This window comes from Pteropus medius, unplaced genomic scaffold, assembly GCF_902729225.1.
Source record: "Pteropus medius unplaced genomic scaffold, Ma_sr-lr_union100, whole genome shotgun sequence".
Lineage (NCBI taxonomy): Eukaryota > Metazoa > Chordata > Mammalia > Chiroptera > Pteropodidae > Pteropus > Pteropus medius.
This window is the reverse complement of record NW_024352780.1, coordinates 785,230-803,897: the sequence shown is the minus strand read 5'-3', so window position 1 is coordinate 803,897 and position 18,668 is coordinate 785,230. Positions and strand designations below refer to the sequence as shown.

Below are 18,668 nucleotides of genomic sequence, written 5' to 3'. Positions count from 1 at the left end.
TTTAGTTTTAAAACAGGAAGGCGAGAAAAGACGGGGAGACTCCCGGCTCGGGCCCGTCGCCCACGTGCAGCCACGGGAGGCCGGGGTCCAGACGAGGGGGCGCGGGGTCCAGACGAGGCGGAGCGGGGTCCAGACGAGGCGGAGCGGGGTCCAGACCCGCCTCGCGCTGCGGCCCCCGCGCCCGGCCTTGCGCTTGTCTCCCGTGTCTCCGGACCTCGGCCGCTGCTCCGTGGGCCGCCCTCCTGCATTACTTTTCCGGAATCCTCCGCGGTCACTCACGCTGTCGCGGCTCCGAGCAGGGCACTGGTTGGGGGTCCTGGCCGCACGCTCTCCCCTTCCAGCTGTGGCCGTGCCCTCGTCCCACGCAGACCACAGGGACACTGAGGAGGGGCCTCCCGTGGGACGCCAGGCACAGTGGCGCAGCAGGGGGACATCGCCTGTGTCTGTGCATCCCCTCTCCCGTCTGCCGTGGGGCAGCTGCGTCTCTGGGTCGCTCACTCGCCGCACCTGGGAACTGGGCCAGAGGGCGTTTACCTGGATGCACCTGGCGCAGGCCACAGGTGCAAGTCCTCCGTCGACCCCAGGCCACCATCGGCGACCGCCCCGTGCCCCACAGACGTGTCAGCACACTGCCTCCCCTGTCCGCAGCCTGCAACGTGTGGTACCTGAACTCGGTGGAGATGGAGTCCCTCACGGGCCACCAGGCCGTCCAGAAGGCCCTGAGCGTCACCCTGGCCCAGCAGCCCCCGCCCCTGTCCACCGTCGTGCACTTCAAGGTGTCGGCCCAGGGCATCACGCTGACGGACAGCCAGAGGCGGTGAGTGTCACGTGGGCTGCGGGGCAGAGTCGGCTGTCCTGGGGGGTGACCGTCACCTGTCTGGCTGTGCTTCCCCAGTGCCAGGCGGGTCCCAGGAGCCGCGTGTGAACTACCCATATGTGGCCCAAGTGCTTATTTCTGGGGAAAAAGCAAAATTAAAAATTATTCACATACCATGTAATTCACAAAGCATTTCTGTGAAAACACTCCACGGGCGACAGAACCCACGCATCTTTGCTTCAGTGCTGTCACTTCTGACCAGCGGTCAGGTGACGGCGTGACCTGCCAGGTGTTCGTTCAGTGTCTAGATAACACAGCTGTGACATGAGCACGGTAACTAGTGGCATTAACCGTAGTTATCGGTTGTTACCCGGTTCGCTGTGTGAAGTATATTTTGACACCTGATGAGTCAGCAGATGATTGTTTGGTTTCGAGCGACTTTCATCGCAGCTGCCCCTGAGTGGCCCTGTTGAGCAGGTGGGACCTTTGTGGGCCTGGCCTGAGCAGGGAGCAGCAGCAGGTGGGCAGACAACGGCAGGCGTGTCCCTCCCACCTGGCAGGCTTTGCCCGGAGGATCAAAGGCATTTCAGAAGCGGTTATTGATTTGTTATGGCAGCGGCCAGGAAGTGACGGATACGGGAGGGAGCCAGCTGGCCCTATAGAGCAGGGCGCGGGAGCCTCAGGGCTCAGGTCTGTCCCGCCCCAGCCCACAGGGGCCCCTGTCCCGCCAGCAGCAGGGCAGTACCACTCCAGGGGGGGCCTCTGAACCAGAACCTTCCACCAGGCTGGGAGATTTCACCCGCGACCCTTCTCCAGCTCAGGTGTGCGGCGGGGGACGGGGGCCTCGATCCCCCACTCTGGGTCCCTTTGCCCCGGCCACTGACCCGCAGGGTGACTGACCATGGGGCGTGCTTCCCCCGGGCCCCTCAGTTTCTCATCTCTGGTCTGCACTGAGGTTACACTCCTGGCATCTTAGTGACGTGCGTGACGGGGGCATGTGGCAGGTGGACACAGGCACCTCTCCTGGCTCTTGCCAGCGGTGCTGCTTCTGAATCTGGTTCTCCGTGTCCTTAGAAACCCTGGCGGCCAGCCATGTCCTTGACTGGCACAGGACAGGGGGCCGCACCCTCCCGGACAGCCCGACAGCCCGTGTGGGCCCCGCCTGTGCCTTGCCTGTACACAGGCCTCTCTCCCTCCCCTGAGCTTTCTCCCTGTGCCACCAGCAAAGCCACTAGTGTCTGGGGATGTGACCTCCCCCAGGAGGAGGGACTGGCCCAGCTGGAAGAGGGGCGCTGGCCTCATGACCTCTGGGACCTGGGGCAGGCAGGCCTCAAAGGAGCAGGGAGGACTGGCGGGTGAAACTGGGCCATGCCTGGGACCCGGACGAGGACAGGGGTCCTGTGGTGGTTCCACCAGTGACCGGGCCAGCCGGCGAGACGGCACCGCTGGGGGATCTGAGCACAGCCCTTTGCACTCAGAACACCCGTCACATGCGTCATCGCGTCTGCGGGGGGAACGGGGCCTTTCCGCAGCCAGAGCCCGAGCTTCCTAGCGCGCAGGGGTCACACCTCCGCGCCCTCCTTCCCGCGGGTGGACTCCCGGCCACAGCTACCCCCGCAGCGCGTCTCTTCACCCGGTGACATTTGTCTCCCCGAGAGCCCCCTGCCCCGATTCACACGCCCGTCTGCTGAGCACACGCTTCGCCCGTCTCTGCAAACCACGGGTGAAGGCGGGACGCGCGCCCCGGGGCCCGCGTGGGGAGCTCGCGTGCGGCGCCGTCACCCGCCCCCGCGGCCCGTGTCCCCACAGGCTCTTCTTCCGGAGACACTACCCCGCGAGCAGCGTCCTCTTCTCTTGCGCTGGGCCATGGAACCCGGGAATGCGGCCCGAAGCATCGAGAACGAGTCGAAGGAGAGGCGGCGATCCTGAAGAGTGCAGTTGGGGAAAGAGAGCGTCTTGCGGGAACGCGAAAGCGAGAATCGAAGAGGCCTTGTGAGGCTCAGGGAGGCGGAGAGCATGCGAAGGGGCGGCGAAGCGGCATGGCCGCGCAACCTGCGCTCTCCAGGTGGATCGCCGACGGCCTCTGCTGCAGGTGGGCTGCGGGGCGTCTGCACGCCGAGTACCCAAGTCGCGTTCTGGCCCAGACTCCCGGGACGGTCCTCGTGGGGAAGCGGCCGAGCGACGCCGCGGGTCTGGGCGCTGCTGTCGCCCAACGGGGGCGCTGTTGTGCGCCCCGACGGCGCGGGGGGCGCGCACGGGGACATCCTCGACGTCGCCTGACGCTGCCGGCCGGGCACGCCGAGTCACAGGCCTTTCCTAAGACCCCTGTCCTCGTCGCCTCTCTGCCCCCGCCCTGAGCCAGTGCGCGCCGCCTCCCCGGTCCCCGGCCGCCTGAAACGCGTGACCCCGTGCGGCGACCTGAGTGCCCTCGGCCAGTCCCTCGCGGTGTGGAAACCGCTAAACTTAAACACAAAAAACCCTTCATGACTCCAAGGGGAGGAGAAGGACTAGGGGCTGGGGGCGAGCTGGGGGCTGGGGCGAGACTGGGTCAGGTACGGGGCCGGGAGGCCTGTGGGATGCCAGTTTCAGTCGAAGGAAAGGAAAAGAACAAAGTAGCTGGCGGCTCTAGTGGCCTGCGGTCGCATACGTCGCAGCATCACGGACCTCCGCGGGAGAGACCCTGCCCCTCCCCTTCCCCATATGCCCCATCCCCCCTTCTCTGTCTGTCCTCCCCCCTCCCCCTGCCCCCTCCAGTTCCCACCCCCACACCCCCCTTGCCCCCGGGCTGTCAGCGTCCAGGCGCCAGGCACCAGGGGCCATGGCTGTGGTGGCAGCACGGTGGTCTGTTTCCCTTGATCTGCCAGTGGGGGCCCAGGAGCACCCTGGGGTGTGTGCCCGACAATCTGCCCTGGCAGGTGTCCTGGGGCTCTGGCCGGGCCTGGACGAGCGGCTATGACTTGGGTCCTAGACCTGGGCAGGGTGGCCTGCCCCTTCCTGCACCCCCGAGCAGGCGGGCAGGTGCCCCAGGATGCGGGCCCTGGCGGTTTGGCGGTGGGGGCAGGCGGGGGGCAGGAGGAGGCGGGGGTTCGGCCCCCGCTGGGGCTGGCGCCCTGACCCCACTTCCCTTCGCAGAGTCTTCGGGTTTGTGGCCCGGAAGCAGGGCAGCGCCACAGACAACGCGTGCCACCTGTTCGCGGAGCACGACCCTGAGCAGCCCGCCAGCGCCATCGTCAACTTCGTGTCCAAGGTCATGATCGGCTCTCCCAGGAAGATCTGAGCCCCTCAGCGCGGGGACCAGAGGGGCTGGGGGCCTGCTGTGTCGCCCACTGTGACCCTGACATGCCCGGGCCAGGGCCAGGGGCTCCTCCACCTTGCACCCCAGAAACAAAGTACCGCGGGCGCCCTAAGAGGAACCCGCCATGCGTCTGCAGCCTGCGCTTTCTGGGCGGAGCTGGGCGCCCGCGGCCACCCAGGCTGCCCATGGAAGGGGCCAAGCAGGCAAGCGTCTGGAAGGAGGGACTCCCGGCCCCTCTGCCGTGGCCTCGAATGACCACTGGGCATGGCCACCATCATCACAGGGAACTTGGTCAACGCCCAGACCCTCTGTCCTCCCACGACCGAGACACCGTTAATCTGAGAAGGTGCCGTGCGTGTGGCAAAGGCTTGTGAGGATCAGGCCCCTCAGGAACGCAGGGGGCTGCGAGGACAGCGGGGGACCCGTGGGCTGGAGAGCCCCGCCCCGCTTGGCGATGGCCCAGCGTCCACTCACCTTCGGGTCAGAAAGGCACACGGGCTGGGAGAGGCGAGTTGACGGGAGGAAATCGCCATTTCCCTAGAATTGTTTTCCTGAGCCAAATCGCTTACCGTCACGATCTGCCAGTGCCGCCCTGTGCTGATGCCCGTCACGCCCAGCCCATGTCGGAGGCACCGGGACAGCGTGGCACCGCAGGCCAGCTCCCGCGTGCGGCGCCACTAAGAGCTGTTTTTGCCCCCAGCAGCCCACCCAGCGCTCAGCATTGGTCTGTCGTTTCCAGGCTGCAGGTGACATTCTTTCAGGGAGGAAGGTCCTAGAAGGGTGGGACATGTGGGCATGGCAGCTCCGGCAGCCTCGTCCCGGCACATGGGCTCCTGGCTGGTCCTGTGCGCCTCCAGGGGCGGGGGGAGGGGAGGAAGGACCTGAGACTCAGGCTGTTTTGGAGGCCACTTCTCCGGCCTCGGTGCCTTAGGCCGCTGGGCACGTCACGGTGCTGCAGCTGCCTGCCCATCCATCAGTGGTCACAGGTCCAGGAGAAGCCGATGGTCCTGCACACCCCATCGTAAGAGGCCCCTATCTCCTTCCTCATGACCCAGGTGTGCCACGGGCCCCATGGGAACTGCCCGGTCACCAGCTGCTCCATCACCGGGACCCCCGGCCGCGGTCCCCAGGCCAGGGTTTGGAAGTGTACTGTGTGGGCTCTCTGCTGTACGTGGCCAGAGGTGGTGGCAGCAGCACAGGTGGTGACAGGCAGTCTGGCCACCGTGCAGCTTCTGCCGCCATGCCGGGCGCAGGTGCCACGTCTCCATGCCACGTGTCACTGCGGTCTCCGCAGGCCTTCTTCCCTGACACACAGCGTGTGGCGGTGCAGGCCATGCCCCGCCTCCCAGGCCAGGTCCCCGTCACCGCAGGGGTTTCGAGCAGCCTCGCCTGAGACGGCTGGTCCCCAAGCTTGACCTGAAGGCCGCGGGCCAGGCCCCGTCCTTTGTGACGAGGGAAGGGGGCACGTGAAGCAGTAGGAGCGAGCGGGGACCGAGGCGCACACGCGGCAGGCACAGACGGGCGGCCTCCCGACCTCGTGTCAGCCCTCCGGGAGCCACGGCCCCTCGCTTCTCAAACTGGCCGGCCAGCTGTGACCTGTCCTCGCAGAGGTCGGGGGTGTCAGGTGGTTTGCCTGAGGAGCCCGAGGAAACCAGCCCCCGTTTCTCACGAGCAGGTCAGCAGAGCTGTCCCTCACATGCTCCGTGTACTTAGACGGGACAGGACGAGCCCGTGACCTTGGCGTTCCAGCCTTGACCTTGAGCACATGGGAGGAACCTTCCCTGGACATCTGGCCTTCAGGACACCAGTGGGCACAGCGGCACTGTCCCACTTGTCACAGCCAGGGTCCCACTAACCCCTCACTGACGGTGCGCCGTGTCCCTCCAGTGTTAACCTGTAACCACGTTGTCACCCCCCGTGCCCGGGTCTCCCCGTGTATCCTCAGTGCCGGAGGCCTCGCCACATCTCCTTATCTGCCTTAACCCTTAGTGGGCATTTTTACTTATAGTGTAAAGAATGTACCCAGTATGTAAATGACTTGTATAAGTCCTTTGTATAGTCATCTGTCAGAGTATAATAAAGTATTAACCGTGACGAGCCGCAGCGAGGTGACACCTGTGCATGGTGTTGAATGGAAGTGCCCTGGGTGTGCGAGGCGTGTGTGCAGGTCTGCATGTGCAGGTGTGTGCATGTGCCTAAGTGTGTGTGTGCACAGGTATGTATTGTGTAGGTCTGTGCATGTACATGTACAAATGTGTGTGCATAGGTGTGTACGTGTAAGCGTGATGCTGTGTGGGCCTGTGTGTGTTTATTTGGGAGTTTGAAGAGGATTGTTCATGGATTTGGTTGTAAATCTGTTTTGCCTTCAAGAATATATTTTTAAATTTCAGGCCAGAGACTTCGGAAAAACTTGATTCGGGATTTGGAGAACTTAGTCATAGTGTGCAACGTGATCATGGGTGCCGGCAGGTTTCGCTGTTCGGCCCTTGATGGGACTAGCGAGTTGGGCACTGAGCTGAGTGTGGAAAGCCTGGTGTGTGACCATTTCATCGACAGGTGTGGGGACAGGCGCAGCTCACCCCTGGCTCTCCGGGGCTGGCAGAGTCTGGCCCCCCGTCCTGGAGACTGCCCTCCTGAGTTTGGCGGTGGGACCACAGGGCCTCACTGCCCTCATTCCCTGGGTGTCCTAAGCTTGGAGTGGGTCTGTCACAGCAAGACGCAAAGTGGCTGCTGGGTGCCTCGCCCTACGTCTGCGTCACCCAGGCCCCAGGGGGTGGGTGGTCACTGGGTCACACTGGGCCCACCTTCCTGTCCCACGCAGGCCCTGAGGAGCATGCAGCAGGACACGCAGATCGCGTTCTGAGCCACAGCGGAGGTCTGTCCTCTCTGGGCAGGCCGCACGGTGTCACAGACTGTCAGGCGTCTGGATTCTGGCAGCCCGGCGGGCATGATGAGGATGGTGACACAGACACTGGACGACGCCTCCTTACCAAGGGCGTCTGAGCACACACTGTGCGCTCTGCCTGAGGGCCACCTCCCCGCTCACCCAGCAGCCGCCCCAGCACAAACCCAGAGGCCTGGCGTCCCCCGGGCCAGGACACAGCCAGCTCCAATCACCCCAACGGCCCAGTCTGCAGACAGCCTTGGCCAGAGCCGGGCGAGCTGCTTCTGGTCACCTCGCTTAGCTGCAGCGGCACTTCTGTAATTGAGAACACAGACGAGTTAGGTGACCTTAGCTGCTGGCAAACGAGCAGGCGTGGTGGTGGCAGGGGGCCCGTGCCCACTCAGGGTTGGGAAGGTCTGGCGGAGTCGGGACCCAGGCCCGGGTGAGAATGGAGGGTGAGGTCTTCAGGGCTGCCCTGTTTTTGGTTTGGTTTTGTCGCAGGCAGCATGGAAGGCTGCGAGCGGGAACTCCGCTGCGTCGGAGCCTGCGCCCCCGTGCGCCCCCCTGCGCCCCCACTGGGCTCCCTCCTCCCTCCCGCTTCTGGCGGGCGGGATCCGGCTCCCGGGCCTGGCGCGCCCCCGGCTGGGATATCGTGGGCAGCAGCGTCCCCTGGTGGCCGCGAGGCTCACTGCCACAGTGCGGAGCCGGCGCCGGCCGTGCCCGAGGCAGCCGCACGCAGCGCTGTCACCGTGGGCGGCATGGGCGCTGGAGCCCCGTTATCTGCCGCGAGTCACCTGTGACTTTGACTGGGACCCGGGCCCTTCCCGCAGCCTGGGCAGGGTGCGACAGAGCCTGCACCTGACCACGGCCGGGGCGTGGCCTTGAAGTCACGTGACCCCCGCTGAGCTCGCGAGTGGACGGCTGACTCCCCCTGGGTCCAGGTCCTGGGGGGCCACTGCCGCCCTCCGGCCACACCCCCTACGCCGCTGTCGCTGGGGGATGTCCCCGCGCCCCCAGCTCTGCCCCGTGACCTCGCGCGAGGACACCACAGTGGACGGCCCGGGAGGAAGGCGCCCGGCAGCGAGATGGCCGCTGTGCCTGAGCAGCCGGGTTTTCCCTTCACCGTGTTTTCAGAAACGGCCGTAGTGCTGGGGTCCCTCAGCTGGGGACGGCCCTGAAGTCTGCTGTCCGGCCAGCAGGGGGCGCGCGCCACCGCGGAGTCGCCGGGTCCGGAGTCCGGGGGCCCAGGTCCCTCGCCCTGACCGCGGAGGACGCGCCGCGGGCCCCCGGCGACGGAGAGGTGCGGACGCTCCCCTGCGCCCCGAGTCCGGGCTGCCGCTCGCCAGCGGGCGTCTGTCAGGACCCCAAACCCCGCGCAGGCGACTCCGGCGCCTGACGCTGCTGCAGGACCAAGCGGACCCCGGCCCCGCCCCCACGGGCGGCCTCAGGGAGCGGCGGGGCCGCGCGACCCCCGCGTCCCTGTCCTCAGTAAAGGCCGCGCTGCCCCGGCCCTCCCCAGCCCACGTGGCTCAGCGGCCGCGGGAGGTGTGGCGCCCGCGACTTTTGCAGAGCTGGGAGCTGCCCCTGCGGGTCCCCCGAGGCCGCACCCAGGGCTCTGGCTGTCTCCCCTCCCCCTTGGCTCCCGTTAGCACCGCCCACGCCGCCTGAGACGGTTCCTCTTGGGGCAGAGACTGGAGACAGCGTGGTGCAGGGACCTGTCACAGGGGAGAGGCCCGGGTCCCCCGTGTGCCCTGGCTGGAGTCACCTAGTTTTGTGGCCCTGGAACAGCATTCCCAGGGGATCCGCATAAATGCTTCATTCCCTTTCATTTTGTAGTTTTCAGAAAGAGTTACTTCCTGGACGCCTCTGAAAGTGACCACGTCACTTCTGAACGCCTCGACTTTGGCTCGGCCGCTGTGTTTCCACCCAGCGCCAGGCTGGCCACTTTAAACTGCACGTGACCGTGACCATGACCGTCCCGTTAAGGACAGGGCGTGTGACCGTGACTGTGACTCTCCCATTAAGGACAGGGCGTGGGGGGCCACGAGGGCCAGAACGACCCACGGCCCCCGTCCGCACTTCAGTTCTGGGAGTCGCCCCGAGTGGCTGACTGGAGAGCGGGTCTGAATGGGAGCCGCGGGAACGGGGACACTGGTGGAACCAAGGAACGGAAGTCCGGAGCCTTCTCACCGCCCCACGGTCGCCGCGGCTCGGTGGCATGCAGTGCGTCCGTGTGACGCCATGCTCGTTCTTAAAGACGGAGCGGCTTTCAGCTGCTTTATTGAGGTCCGACGTGTGCATTCAGGGACCTCTCACAAACTGACACGGCTGCGTGGCCACCGTCGCCCCTGAATTTCCCTGGGACCCAACAAGTCCGCTCCAGGAAGCGGAAGCTGGTGTCTGAACAAAAGCTGGCACGCGAATGCTCGCAGCCACCCAGAGGCGGACACGACTCAAAGGCCACCAGCTGCAGCATACGCAGTGACGGCACCGGCCACTGCTCGGCTTGAAAAGGAGCCAGCGACACACGCCACAGAAACGGCGTTCGTACAGGAAGCCGGACACGGCCACCGCAGACCGTGGGACCCCGTCCGCCACAGTGCAGAGCAGGCCCATCGACAGAGGCAGACGGTGGACGGTGGCCCTGGGATGGGAAGGGGGAGCGGTGGCCACTGAGTGGGAATGACATCGCCCTTCTGGGATGAAAAAGCCCTGACACTAGGGGGTGCTGGGGGCCCCCGAACTGCATGTTTAAAACGGCCGGAGCGGCCAGTCCCATGTCACGTATATTTTGCACAGCGAAGCGAGTCGACAGCGGTTTCGATGGTCTTTGAGAGACAGTGCCATACGGTGGGTCGGCCCCAGATGTCAGACGTGGGACAGTGTGATGGCAACTCGGACACGATCTCGCTCTGCGACCTCGGCCAAACCTCTTCGCACCGTCCTGGAGGCTGGAAGGCCGAGGTCAAAGTGTCGCAGGGCAGTGACGCTCCAGAGGCCCCATCCTGGGCGTGTGAACGCCGTCCTCTCCCTGTGCCTGCTCACGGGGTCGTCAGTCGCACTGGGCCAGGGCCTCCCCAGTGGCTCCTTTCACTCTGAGGCCCCCTTTAACGACCCTGTCTCCAGACACAGCCACATTGGGGGTTAGGACTGCACCCTATAAATCTGGGGGACACCATCTGCCCATGCCAGCTCGCATGTACCAGGATGCCTGCCGTAAGGAGGAGCTGACTTGGGGGTGACTTGGGAAGGCCAGGGGCCTCCCTGTGGAAGAGGAGAGAGCCGCTTCCCGTAGTGGGGACGGGGGAGTCACGGCACAAGGGACAAGCCAGGGACACAGGACAGCAGCCAGATGGGACACAGCCGGGAGGTGGGGGGACCCGAGTCACGCCCGTGGAGCATGGGGACGCCTGGACACAGCCTGGCGGCCGTGCACCTTCACGGTGTCCCTAGCTCCTGCCACTGTGCGCTCCTGCCGGGCGGTCCCCCGGGCCAGCACGGGTCCTCACGCGGCACCAGGACGCCGGCTCTGCACACGTCAGCATCGGCAGAGGCCTCGTTTCCCCAGCAGCTTTTCAAAGAGGTTACAAAACAGGGAGTGAGCTCTGTGGGGACCCAGGCCCCTCCCACCTTCCTCCGTGTAAACAAAGAAACGGCCAAGTGGAGCCCGCTCCAAGGGCGACAGCACGGCCGTCCATCACCATCCGTCATTTTTATTTCCGAGCGACGAGCGATTCCAGCTGGGCCGACTCTTCCCCACTGGCCCGTCCACTTTTGTCCCCACCGCAACTGGATCTGGCCCCGATGTTTGTTTCAACCTCAGAATTAAAGAAGAATGTCAAGTGAACAGCTCGACTCTATTCCAAACGCTGGAAAGAGCTGGAAAAATGTGACCCCTTGAGCAAAGCTGAGGAAGGGAAAAAAACACATCTACAAATAACAAACTTGGAAATAACAGAGCATTTCATTTGGGGCCCGTACAGCTTTCCTAGATCGTTTCTTGCTTCTTTTTTTTTTTTTTTTTTTTTAACGAGGAGTCTCTGAAAAAAGAGGTCACTGTCATAACCATTTCAGAATCACCATTAGAAACCAAAAACGGAGTACGCACGGGGACGATGACCGAGAGGGTCTTATTCAATCTCTGTTAGGACCGTTTCATAGAAGCGGCTGATGGGTGACACCGAAACGCGCCACACAGGTGTCCCCGTGCCCTGGTTTGTGCCCAGTCAAGGTTGTCTGCCGGTGTTTGCTGCGGGGGGGTGGGGGACGCTTGTCGCCCGACCGACGGGCCCAGCATCATGGCATGAAACCGCAGCAGCCGGGAGGCCCCGAGCTCCGGTACCGCCGACGAGGAAGCCGAGGCGTTGTCCCCGGCTCAGGGGCTGGCAGCCCGGAGCTTCGGAATCTGTTGTTCGCTGCAAAGCAGGTGCCTCCCCAGCCCGTCCGGCCCCGCACGGCCCGGCCCCACCGGGGAGGCAGAGAGAAGAGGCTGAGGGGACAGTCTCCGGCCTCCAGTGGCTTGTGAGAGGGATGCTTCGGGCCTGGGTGCTACTGCTCCCTGCGGGGACCCCAGGTGCAGAGCTTACTCTAGAGCAGTGACCGCTGCCGCCCTGCAGTGCCCGAGCCCGGGGAGGGCTGACGTGTGGTGGGGGGTGCCCGCCTGCGGTCACACGTAGGGCGACGCCCGCTCTGGTAGGCACGTTCTTCCTTAGAACACCAGCTTCTCCAGGCGGGGGGCGGTGGCACACTGGCCTTCGACAGCACCGCCCAAAGCCAGACCACGCTCTGCACGGAAGACCGCTTGGACAGTCATGGTGAGCAAACGGAACAGGGTCCGGCCAGCCTGGGCCTGCCGGCCAGTACCAGAGCCCAGAACTCCCCGCCCCTCAGGCTGTGTTAACAAATGGCTCTCACGGGGACAAAAGCCCAGCACCCCGAGGTAGGGCCCTGGCCACACTACCCCTCCCCGACCCGCACTGCCGTGTGACCGTTCTGGGCCCCGGGGTGCAGACAAAGCCTGCCGGGGTGCGAGGAGTCCAGGCCAGCTTGTAGTGGGGCTGCCTGGTGTCCTACCGCCTGTGGCCTTGTGCCCACCTGTCCACCCCGCCTGTAAGAGGGCGTGATGCCTGGAGGGGCCACGGCTGTCCTGCACACACGGTCACCCGCGGGCCCACTGATGATGCCGTGAGACCCGCCCCCGAGCCTGTAACCCAGGTGGGGCGGGGGGGAGAGGGGCTCCTGTCACTGCTCTGGGGACAGAGGACTATAGCACTGACAGTGCCCAGGAACGGCCTGAGCTCCTGGAGATGGCGGCAGAGGTCCTGGCGGTGGGGACGAAACGCATGCACGGCCAGAATGCGCATGGTTTCCTGCCAACCACCTGCGGTGACCTCCGTCACCGAGAGGCCAGCCCCCTTTCGGCTCAGACTAGCACGTCCCCCTAACCCCACCGGCCGTGCCCCACACTCTGCGAGGGATCGTGGAAATTCCTCACGGTTCCCTCTGCTCGCTGGGTCCCCGTGCTTGACCCCAGCTCCTCCGGGCGCCCTCGCCGTGAGCACGCGGCATCGAACGGGGTCTGGCGGCTTCTTCCTTGAACTGGGAACCTTTGGAGGGGTTAAGAGACCCCGTTTCTTGTACAAATGAAAGGTAAGTGACTGGCGAGGTGTCAGTCACGGACCACCGTGCAGAGCGAGCCTCTGGTCAGTGAGGGGAGCGAGCCCCGGGCAGAGGGAGCTGGGGACGGTGCTGGCGTCGCGGGGCAGCGGCTGGGAGGCACGTGGCACAGGCTGGAAGTTGAGGGGCGTTCTGAGCAGACAGGTCACCCCTTCAGGAAGCCCCCGTCCAGGAAGCAGCCTCGGGCCAGTGGCTGGTGCGACCTCAGGACGGGGCACAGGACACCAGGAGCGGCGCACGTCCCAGCTCTGTCCATGGACGGGAAGCGGTGGATGCAGGTTCTCGGGGACCGGGGACCGTCGGGCCCTGAGCCAGTTTCACTTCGGGCCGAGGAGTGCGACACTCAGGGCTGAGGGGTGACGGACCAGAAAGAAAAACGAAAATCTCACCCACCGTACGCGTGATTCAGAGTTCGGACGGCTCAGTGTCAATGGCCCCCACGAGATGTGTTTTTGGGGAGTAGCCCCTGGAATAAAAGCCCGCGATGCTCGAGCAGCAGCCAGACACGTGATGGACACGCCAGGGTCGCCCGTGTGCCCGGGCGTCAGCTGGGACCAGGTCTGGCCCCGCCTCCCAGGGCCGCAGGGGCCACTGCACAGCAATGGGGTCTGCACCCAGGGGCTCAGCCGAGCTCATCCGGGGTGTGCCTGAGCCCCCCCAACTCTAAATCCCACTGTACACACGTATACATGCGTGTGTGCGCATGTGTGTGCATGTGTGCATGGGCGTATGTGTGCACGTACGCGTGCGTGCATGTGCGCGCGTGTGTACGTGTGTGCATGTGTATGCGTGCATGTGCACATGTGAGTGCATTGTGTGCGTGTGTGTGTGTGCGCCTACATGTGTGTGCATGTGTGTGCACGTGTGCGTGTGCGTGTGTGAAGACACGCTTCCTTTCCTGGACTGTAAAACAATCCTGTGCATTTAAAAGCCTCGGGCTCAGGACCTCGAGTGACCAGAGCGGGCTGCGTGGAGTGTCCAGCCCCGGTCTGTCCCTTGCAGCCTCTGCTCCTGCTCAGCCTGAGCGCTCAGTAGCAGGACGAGGGCCCGGCCTCACCGGAGGCCGACTCCGGCAGCCTCAGCCCCGGGGCCCCGTCCCAACCATCCCCTACGGTCCCCGTTTGTTGGAAACTTGCGGCTTCGGCTCCGACATCGACTTGGCCTTCCAGGCTGAGCCCTGCTCCTCTTCCTTCGACCCCGAAGTCTGCCCTCGGCCGTCCGTGTCCCCTACCCGAGTTGAGCCAGCCGCGGCCCTGTCTCAGTCCTATGCCATGCAGCAGACACCCAGACGTGCTCAGAGGTGTCCGGCAGTTCCGAGCAAGCATCTCCCTAAGGAGACCGTGTCCTGGTGGTTCGTGCGTGCTTTTAATCCTGGGGCGGCATCGGCTGCACCCCAGACGTCCGAGGTCCTGTGCACTTTTGGACCAGCTCGTCAATTGCTAACAAGCTGCTGGGATTTTGGCAAGAATCGGGTTAAAGCTAAAAACCGGTTTAGGGCGAGTTGCGGTCTCGAGCAACATTGTGTTCATCTTGTATCCTGCCACGCTGGTAAGCTAGCTTAGTTTTAACAGACTTTTGTTTGCTTTTTTGTCTATTTGTTTTGCATCCTTAGAATTTTCTACATTGATTAGAAGGTTTTAAACAAAAAAATTAATTTGTTTAATGAATGTAGAACTATTCAGGTTCATTCTTCTCGAGTGCACTTTGGTAGTTGGTGTTTTTCAAAGAGCTGGTCCCCTCCATCTACGGTGTTAAATTCACAGCAGCGAGGAGGTGCTAGTCATCATCACCCTCTGTTGTCTGCGTGGCCTGAATGTCCCCTTTCATTTCCGATGCTGGTATTTTGTGTCTTCTCTATATCTTTGTTGGTCTTGCTAGGATTTGATTGACATTTTCAAAGAAGCAGCTTTAGTTTTTTGGTTTTTTCCTATTGTCACACTGTTTTCAATTTCGTCAGTTTCTGTTCTTCGTTTATTATTTCCTTCCTTCTGCTTGATTCGAGTTGATTTTGCTTTTTCTTTCCCAGACTTTAAGGTAGAAGTTTAGATGACCGATGTGAGACTTTCTTCTCTTCTTAGTGGAAGCATTTAACGCTATAAGTTTCCCTGTAAGCAGCGCTTTAGTAACATACAGTAAATATTTATAGGTTGTATTTTTACTTTCATTCCATTCAAAATCATTTCTAATTTCCCTGGAGACATCTGTTTTGACCCATGTATTGTTTAGAAGCATTATGTTCAATGTGTAAACATTTGGAGGTTTTTTTCCAAATTTACTTTTGTTTTTCATGTCTAGGTTAATTCCATTTTGCTGGAGAATGTAATTTGTACGCTTCGAGCCTTTTGCATTTGTCAGTGTTACTTTGACGGGGCCGGACGTGCTCTGTCTCGGTGGAAGTTACTTGTGCTCTTAGAACGTGCGTTCTGCTGTCGTGAAGGAAATTGTCCCGTAAATGCCCATTAAGTCATTTATCGATAGTTTTCCAAATCCTTCGCATCCTTGCTGATTAGGCCTCCCCCTTTTTTACTGATAACCGAGAGAGGAGGGTCGGAGTCTCCAAGTGTAACTGTGGTTTTTCCACTTCTCTCTTTAGTTCTGTTGGTTTTCGGTTCGTACATTTGGGGTTATTAACCCTTCTCAGTGACGTCACCCTTTCCCGCTGTGCTGTCCGCATCCATCCCTGGTCGTTTGCCTTGTTCTGAAGCCTGGTTTTCCTGATGTTAACACAGTTTGTCCGGCTTTAAGTTTTTTTAACTAAACATTTTGTTTTGGGATAATTTTAGATTTGTAGGAGAGTTGGTTATTTGGTATTAGCCGTTCTTCCTGCTAAAACCCTTTTTTATTGTTCTAGAGCCTTGTCCAGGAGACCACGCTGCATCCGGTCATTATTTCTTTCTGGTCTACCCTGGTCTGTGACAGCATGTCACTTGTCCCTTCTTCATCGATAGCTCGGCCGTTTGGAGCTGACATCAGACGTGCCAATGGGGGTCTTCCGAGTCTCCGCTTCTTATACCCAGTGAAAATAATGTCCTCATCCCATTAGGCTCTCGTGGCTGTTAAACCAGATAACGCGGTGAGCGCCTGGCGCCGCGTGCTTGGCACGTGGCGTGGGCTGAAAGCGCAGCTGGTTTCCTCTCCTCCGGGCACCTGACAGCTGATTTGTTTCCAGGGAGCAGATTCGCGCCTGTTGTAAGCAGGACACACAGTTCTTGTTTTCAGGAAGCCGCGTCCTGGTTATAAATACATCCTAAGGGATGATACAAAGCCTTCCAGGGAATTTCTGTCCCTGACATGGTGACAGCTTTCACGTGACCATCTGAGTGCCCCTCAAAGGGCGGAGGGCCCAGGAGCATCCGAACGGAGTGGATCAGAACAGAACAGGAATCGGTCCAGGTTTCTCTCTTTCTCAAGAGCTGGCGCTTTGTCGTTCCAGAGGGAAATACTACGAACTCAGCTTCTTCTGAAATTGTGACACGCCAGGTCAAAACAGCCTCGGTCTGTGGAAAAATAAAGTTCTCGGATTCCCTCGACACCTCTTCCTTATTCTTTGGACGCCGAGATGAGCCGATTGGCAGAGACTGGGGGTCAGGTGGCCACCCTGACCTCACCCTGCTGCCCGGGGTCCCCACTGGCCTGCTGGCCCATCTGACCTCAGGCCGGGTGGTCAGTGGCGATTCGCCAGTGCAGTTGCTTCGGCTCTTACCTTAGAGCGTAAGTTTCAGTCACCCCCTTTCTCTTGGCGGCCCTGCTCTGAGGAGTTTTATTGCGTCACTACTTGGAGCTTTCTCTGGAGGTGAATGTGGTGTTTTGACTCATCGATGTAAATATTATAGAGAAACAAAATCATCAAGTTATAAAATGTTGGGTCTGGATTGGAAGGTGGAGTGTTTTGCCCAGAGTTGCAAAGCTCGTTCACAGACCAGTCAAGACCAGACCTGTTTTCTGGTTCTCAGTTTGGTTCAAATTTTTCACTATTTTGTACCTTAAAGTTACCGCCATCAGAACAACCCTCTGTCCCCCCTCCCCGCCTTCCGCCTCTGCTAATAAGTGGTTACGGGAGAGCCTGGTAGGCGGCTGTCCGCCCCGTGGAATCGTGGGGCACGTCGTCACATCGCAGCCGTGACCGAAGCTTCTGCCAGACTCCCCGTCTGCGGCGAGAGACTCTACACGATCTTCCCAATCCCGCTTCGTTGTGCTCGGCCTCGCGACAGCCCGCAGCCCGGAACAGGACAGGGGCCCGAACGTCACCGCGTGAAACCTGCCACAGGCGCAGACGCTGCCTCCGTGCCCTCTGACGCCACCAGGGTTTCTCCCCCACGTCAGGTGTAATGCCGATGTCGCAATCATGTGATCCGCACGTCAGCCGGGAAAACTGCTGCCGAATCTGTTTATTCATTCAACACGGCTAACTACCTGCTGCCAGCTTCTCTGCTGGGTGCTGTGGACCCGTGAACCCTTGCTCCCCCTTCCTAGGGCCTGGAAGGGTGACAAGAACCAGCGAGGGGGGTGCTGAGGCCCAGCCAAGCGTACCAGTGGGCGTCACGGCACATGGGGGGCCATCGGCCCCCAGGAGGGTGGGGCGGGGCTGGCGCAGCTGGAGTCTCGGGCCCCCAGCTGCTCCACCTTTGGGGCCCGTTTGCGGGGTGTGCGCTCACGCATTGTCTCCGCAGAGGACGAGCGGCCTGCAGGCCTCTCCCACCACGTCACACCCGGCACTGCCTCAGGGTGGGGCAGTCAGAGCTAGGACCCGAAACCTGTCCCCGCCGACAGTGGACACATGTTGCTTCGCCTCAAGACGGTTTTGATTCTAAGGAAACCTGAAGGAACGGAGCTGCACGTGCACCTTTTCCTGCATCTTCGATTATTCCGCAGAATATGTTTCGAAAGGGGAATCGAGTGTGTCAAAAGAAGTGGACGTTTAAAGTCCCTCGAACCCGCGTTGCTAGGTGCATTTCCAGAAGGACACCTGACACAGTCATGTAGTTTGCTTGAGCGACCTCGTCAGCTCTGAGAATGTCACAAGCTCTCGTTCATCTCCTCTGCTTTTCTCTTTTCTGGGTTTTTTTTTTTTTTTTTTTTTTGAGTTTTAGGGAGCCTAGTAGCCCTCTCAGCTTCTTGGCATTTGAGGTTCAACAGAGAGATTTGGGGTGTTTTCTCTTTCATTAGTAAATTAGTTCGATCTGAGGAGACACAGGGGTGGGGTGACCACGTCTATGGCTGCCAAGTGAAGGGTTCTCAACCTTCCGACGAGTCCTCGCAGAGTGTCCCCCCAGTGGGGTGGGGGTGACGCCGCCGCAAGCGGCCATCTGAGAAGATCCTGGCCGTGGGTGAGAGACTCGGATAAGCTCAAGCACCTGGCGTCCCCGCCTCGCTCCGAGTGGCGGCCTCTTCCCCGAGCTGCGGTGAGCGCCGAAGCAGAGGTTCTGAGCGTAACAGGCTAATTTATGCCAACAGACAGTGTCCAAAAACCTCAGGGCCAGTAATTCAGCGTAGCCCTCGGTGTGACCAGAGGGCGAGGTCACACAGAACACACACGGCCGCTTGGCAGAAGGGGACGTTTCTCTGAGGCAGAAGGGCGGCGGATTTGGGCGGGACAGACGCTGGGTGTCACGCATCGCTGTTAACGAAAGTTCTCGTAGGTGAGGATGAGGCGGGCGAATTCTACTGTGATGCCTCAGGGAGATGCCTGAAAGATCCCAGACCTGTGACGGTGACATGGTTCTATCGATAAGTGTATTTTAAAGGCGAAATAAAGCACCAATACACAAACCAGCAAAAAAACCCAAATATATGAATTTGTAAGCTATTGGGAAGCAAATGCCCTCATTGCCGCCACCCAGGCCGACGAACGGGCCTGCCCCAGCACCCCAGACGCCACCCATACGACGTCCCAGTCATGATGGCGAGAGTTAGTGACAGAAACTGCAGCTGTATTGGAGCTGGGGAGGCCTGTGGGGAGGACTCTCACACCCCGAACAGGGGACGCAGGTCACAGG

At 61.3% G+C, this 18,668-nt stretch overlaps 1 protein-coding gene across 1 annotated transcript in view; it reads left to right on the top strand.

The window, feature by feature from the left end:
• Window positions 1–6,215, top strand: part of TNS3 (tensin 3) — a 124,484-nt gene extending 118,269 nt beyond the window's left edge. The window contains 4 exon segments of the mRNA XM_039847123.1: window positions 649–817; window positions 2,627–2,701; window positions 2,883–2,909; window positions 3,950–6,215. Coding sequence (XP_039703057.1) covers window positions 649–817; window positions 2,627–2,701; window positions 2,883–2,909; window positions 3,950–4,094 — 416 coding nt within the window. The 3' untranslated portion in view covers window positions 4,095–6,215.
• The last annotated feature ends 12,453 nt before the right edge of the window (window positions 6,216–18,668 follow it).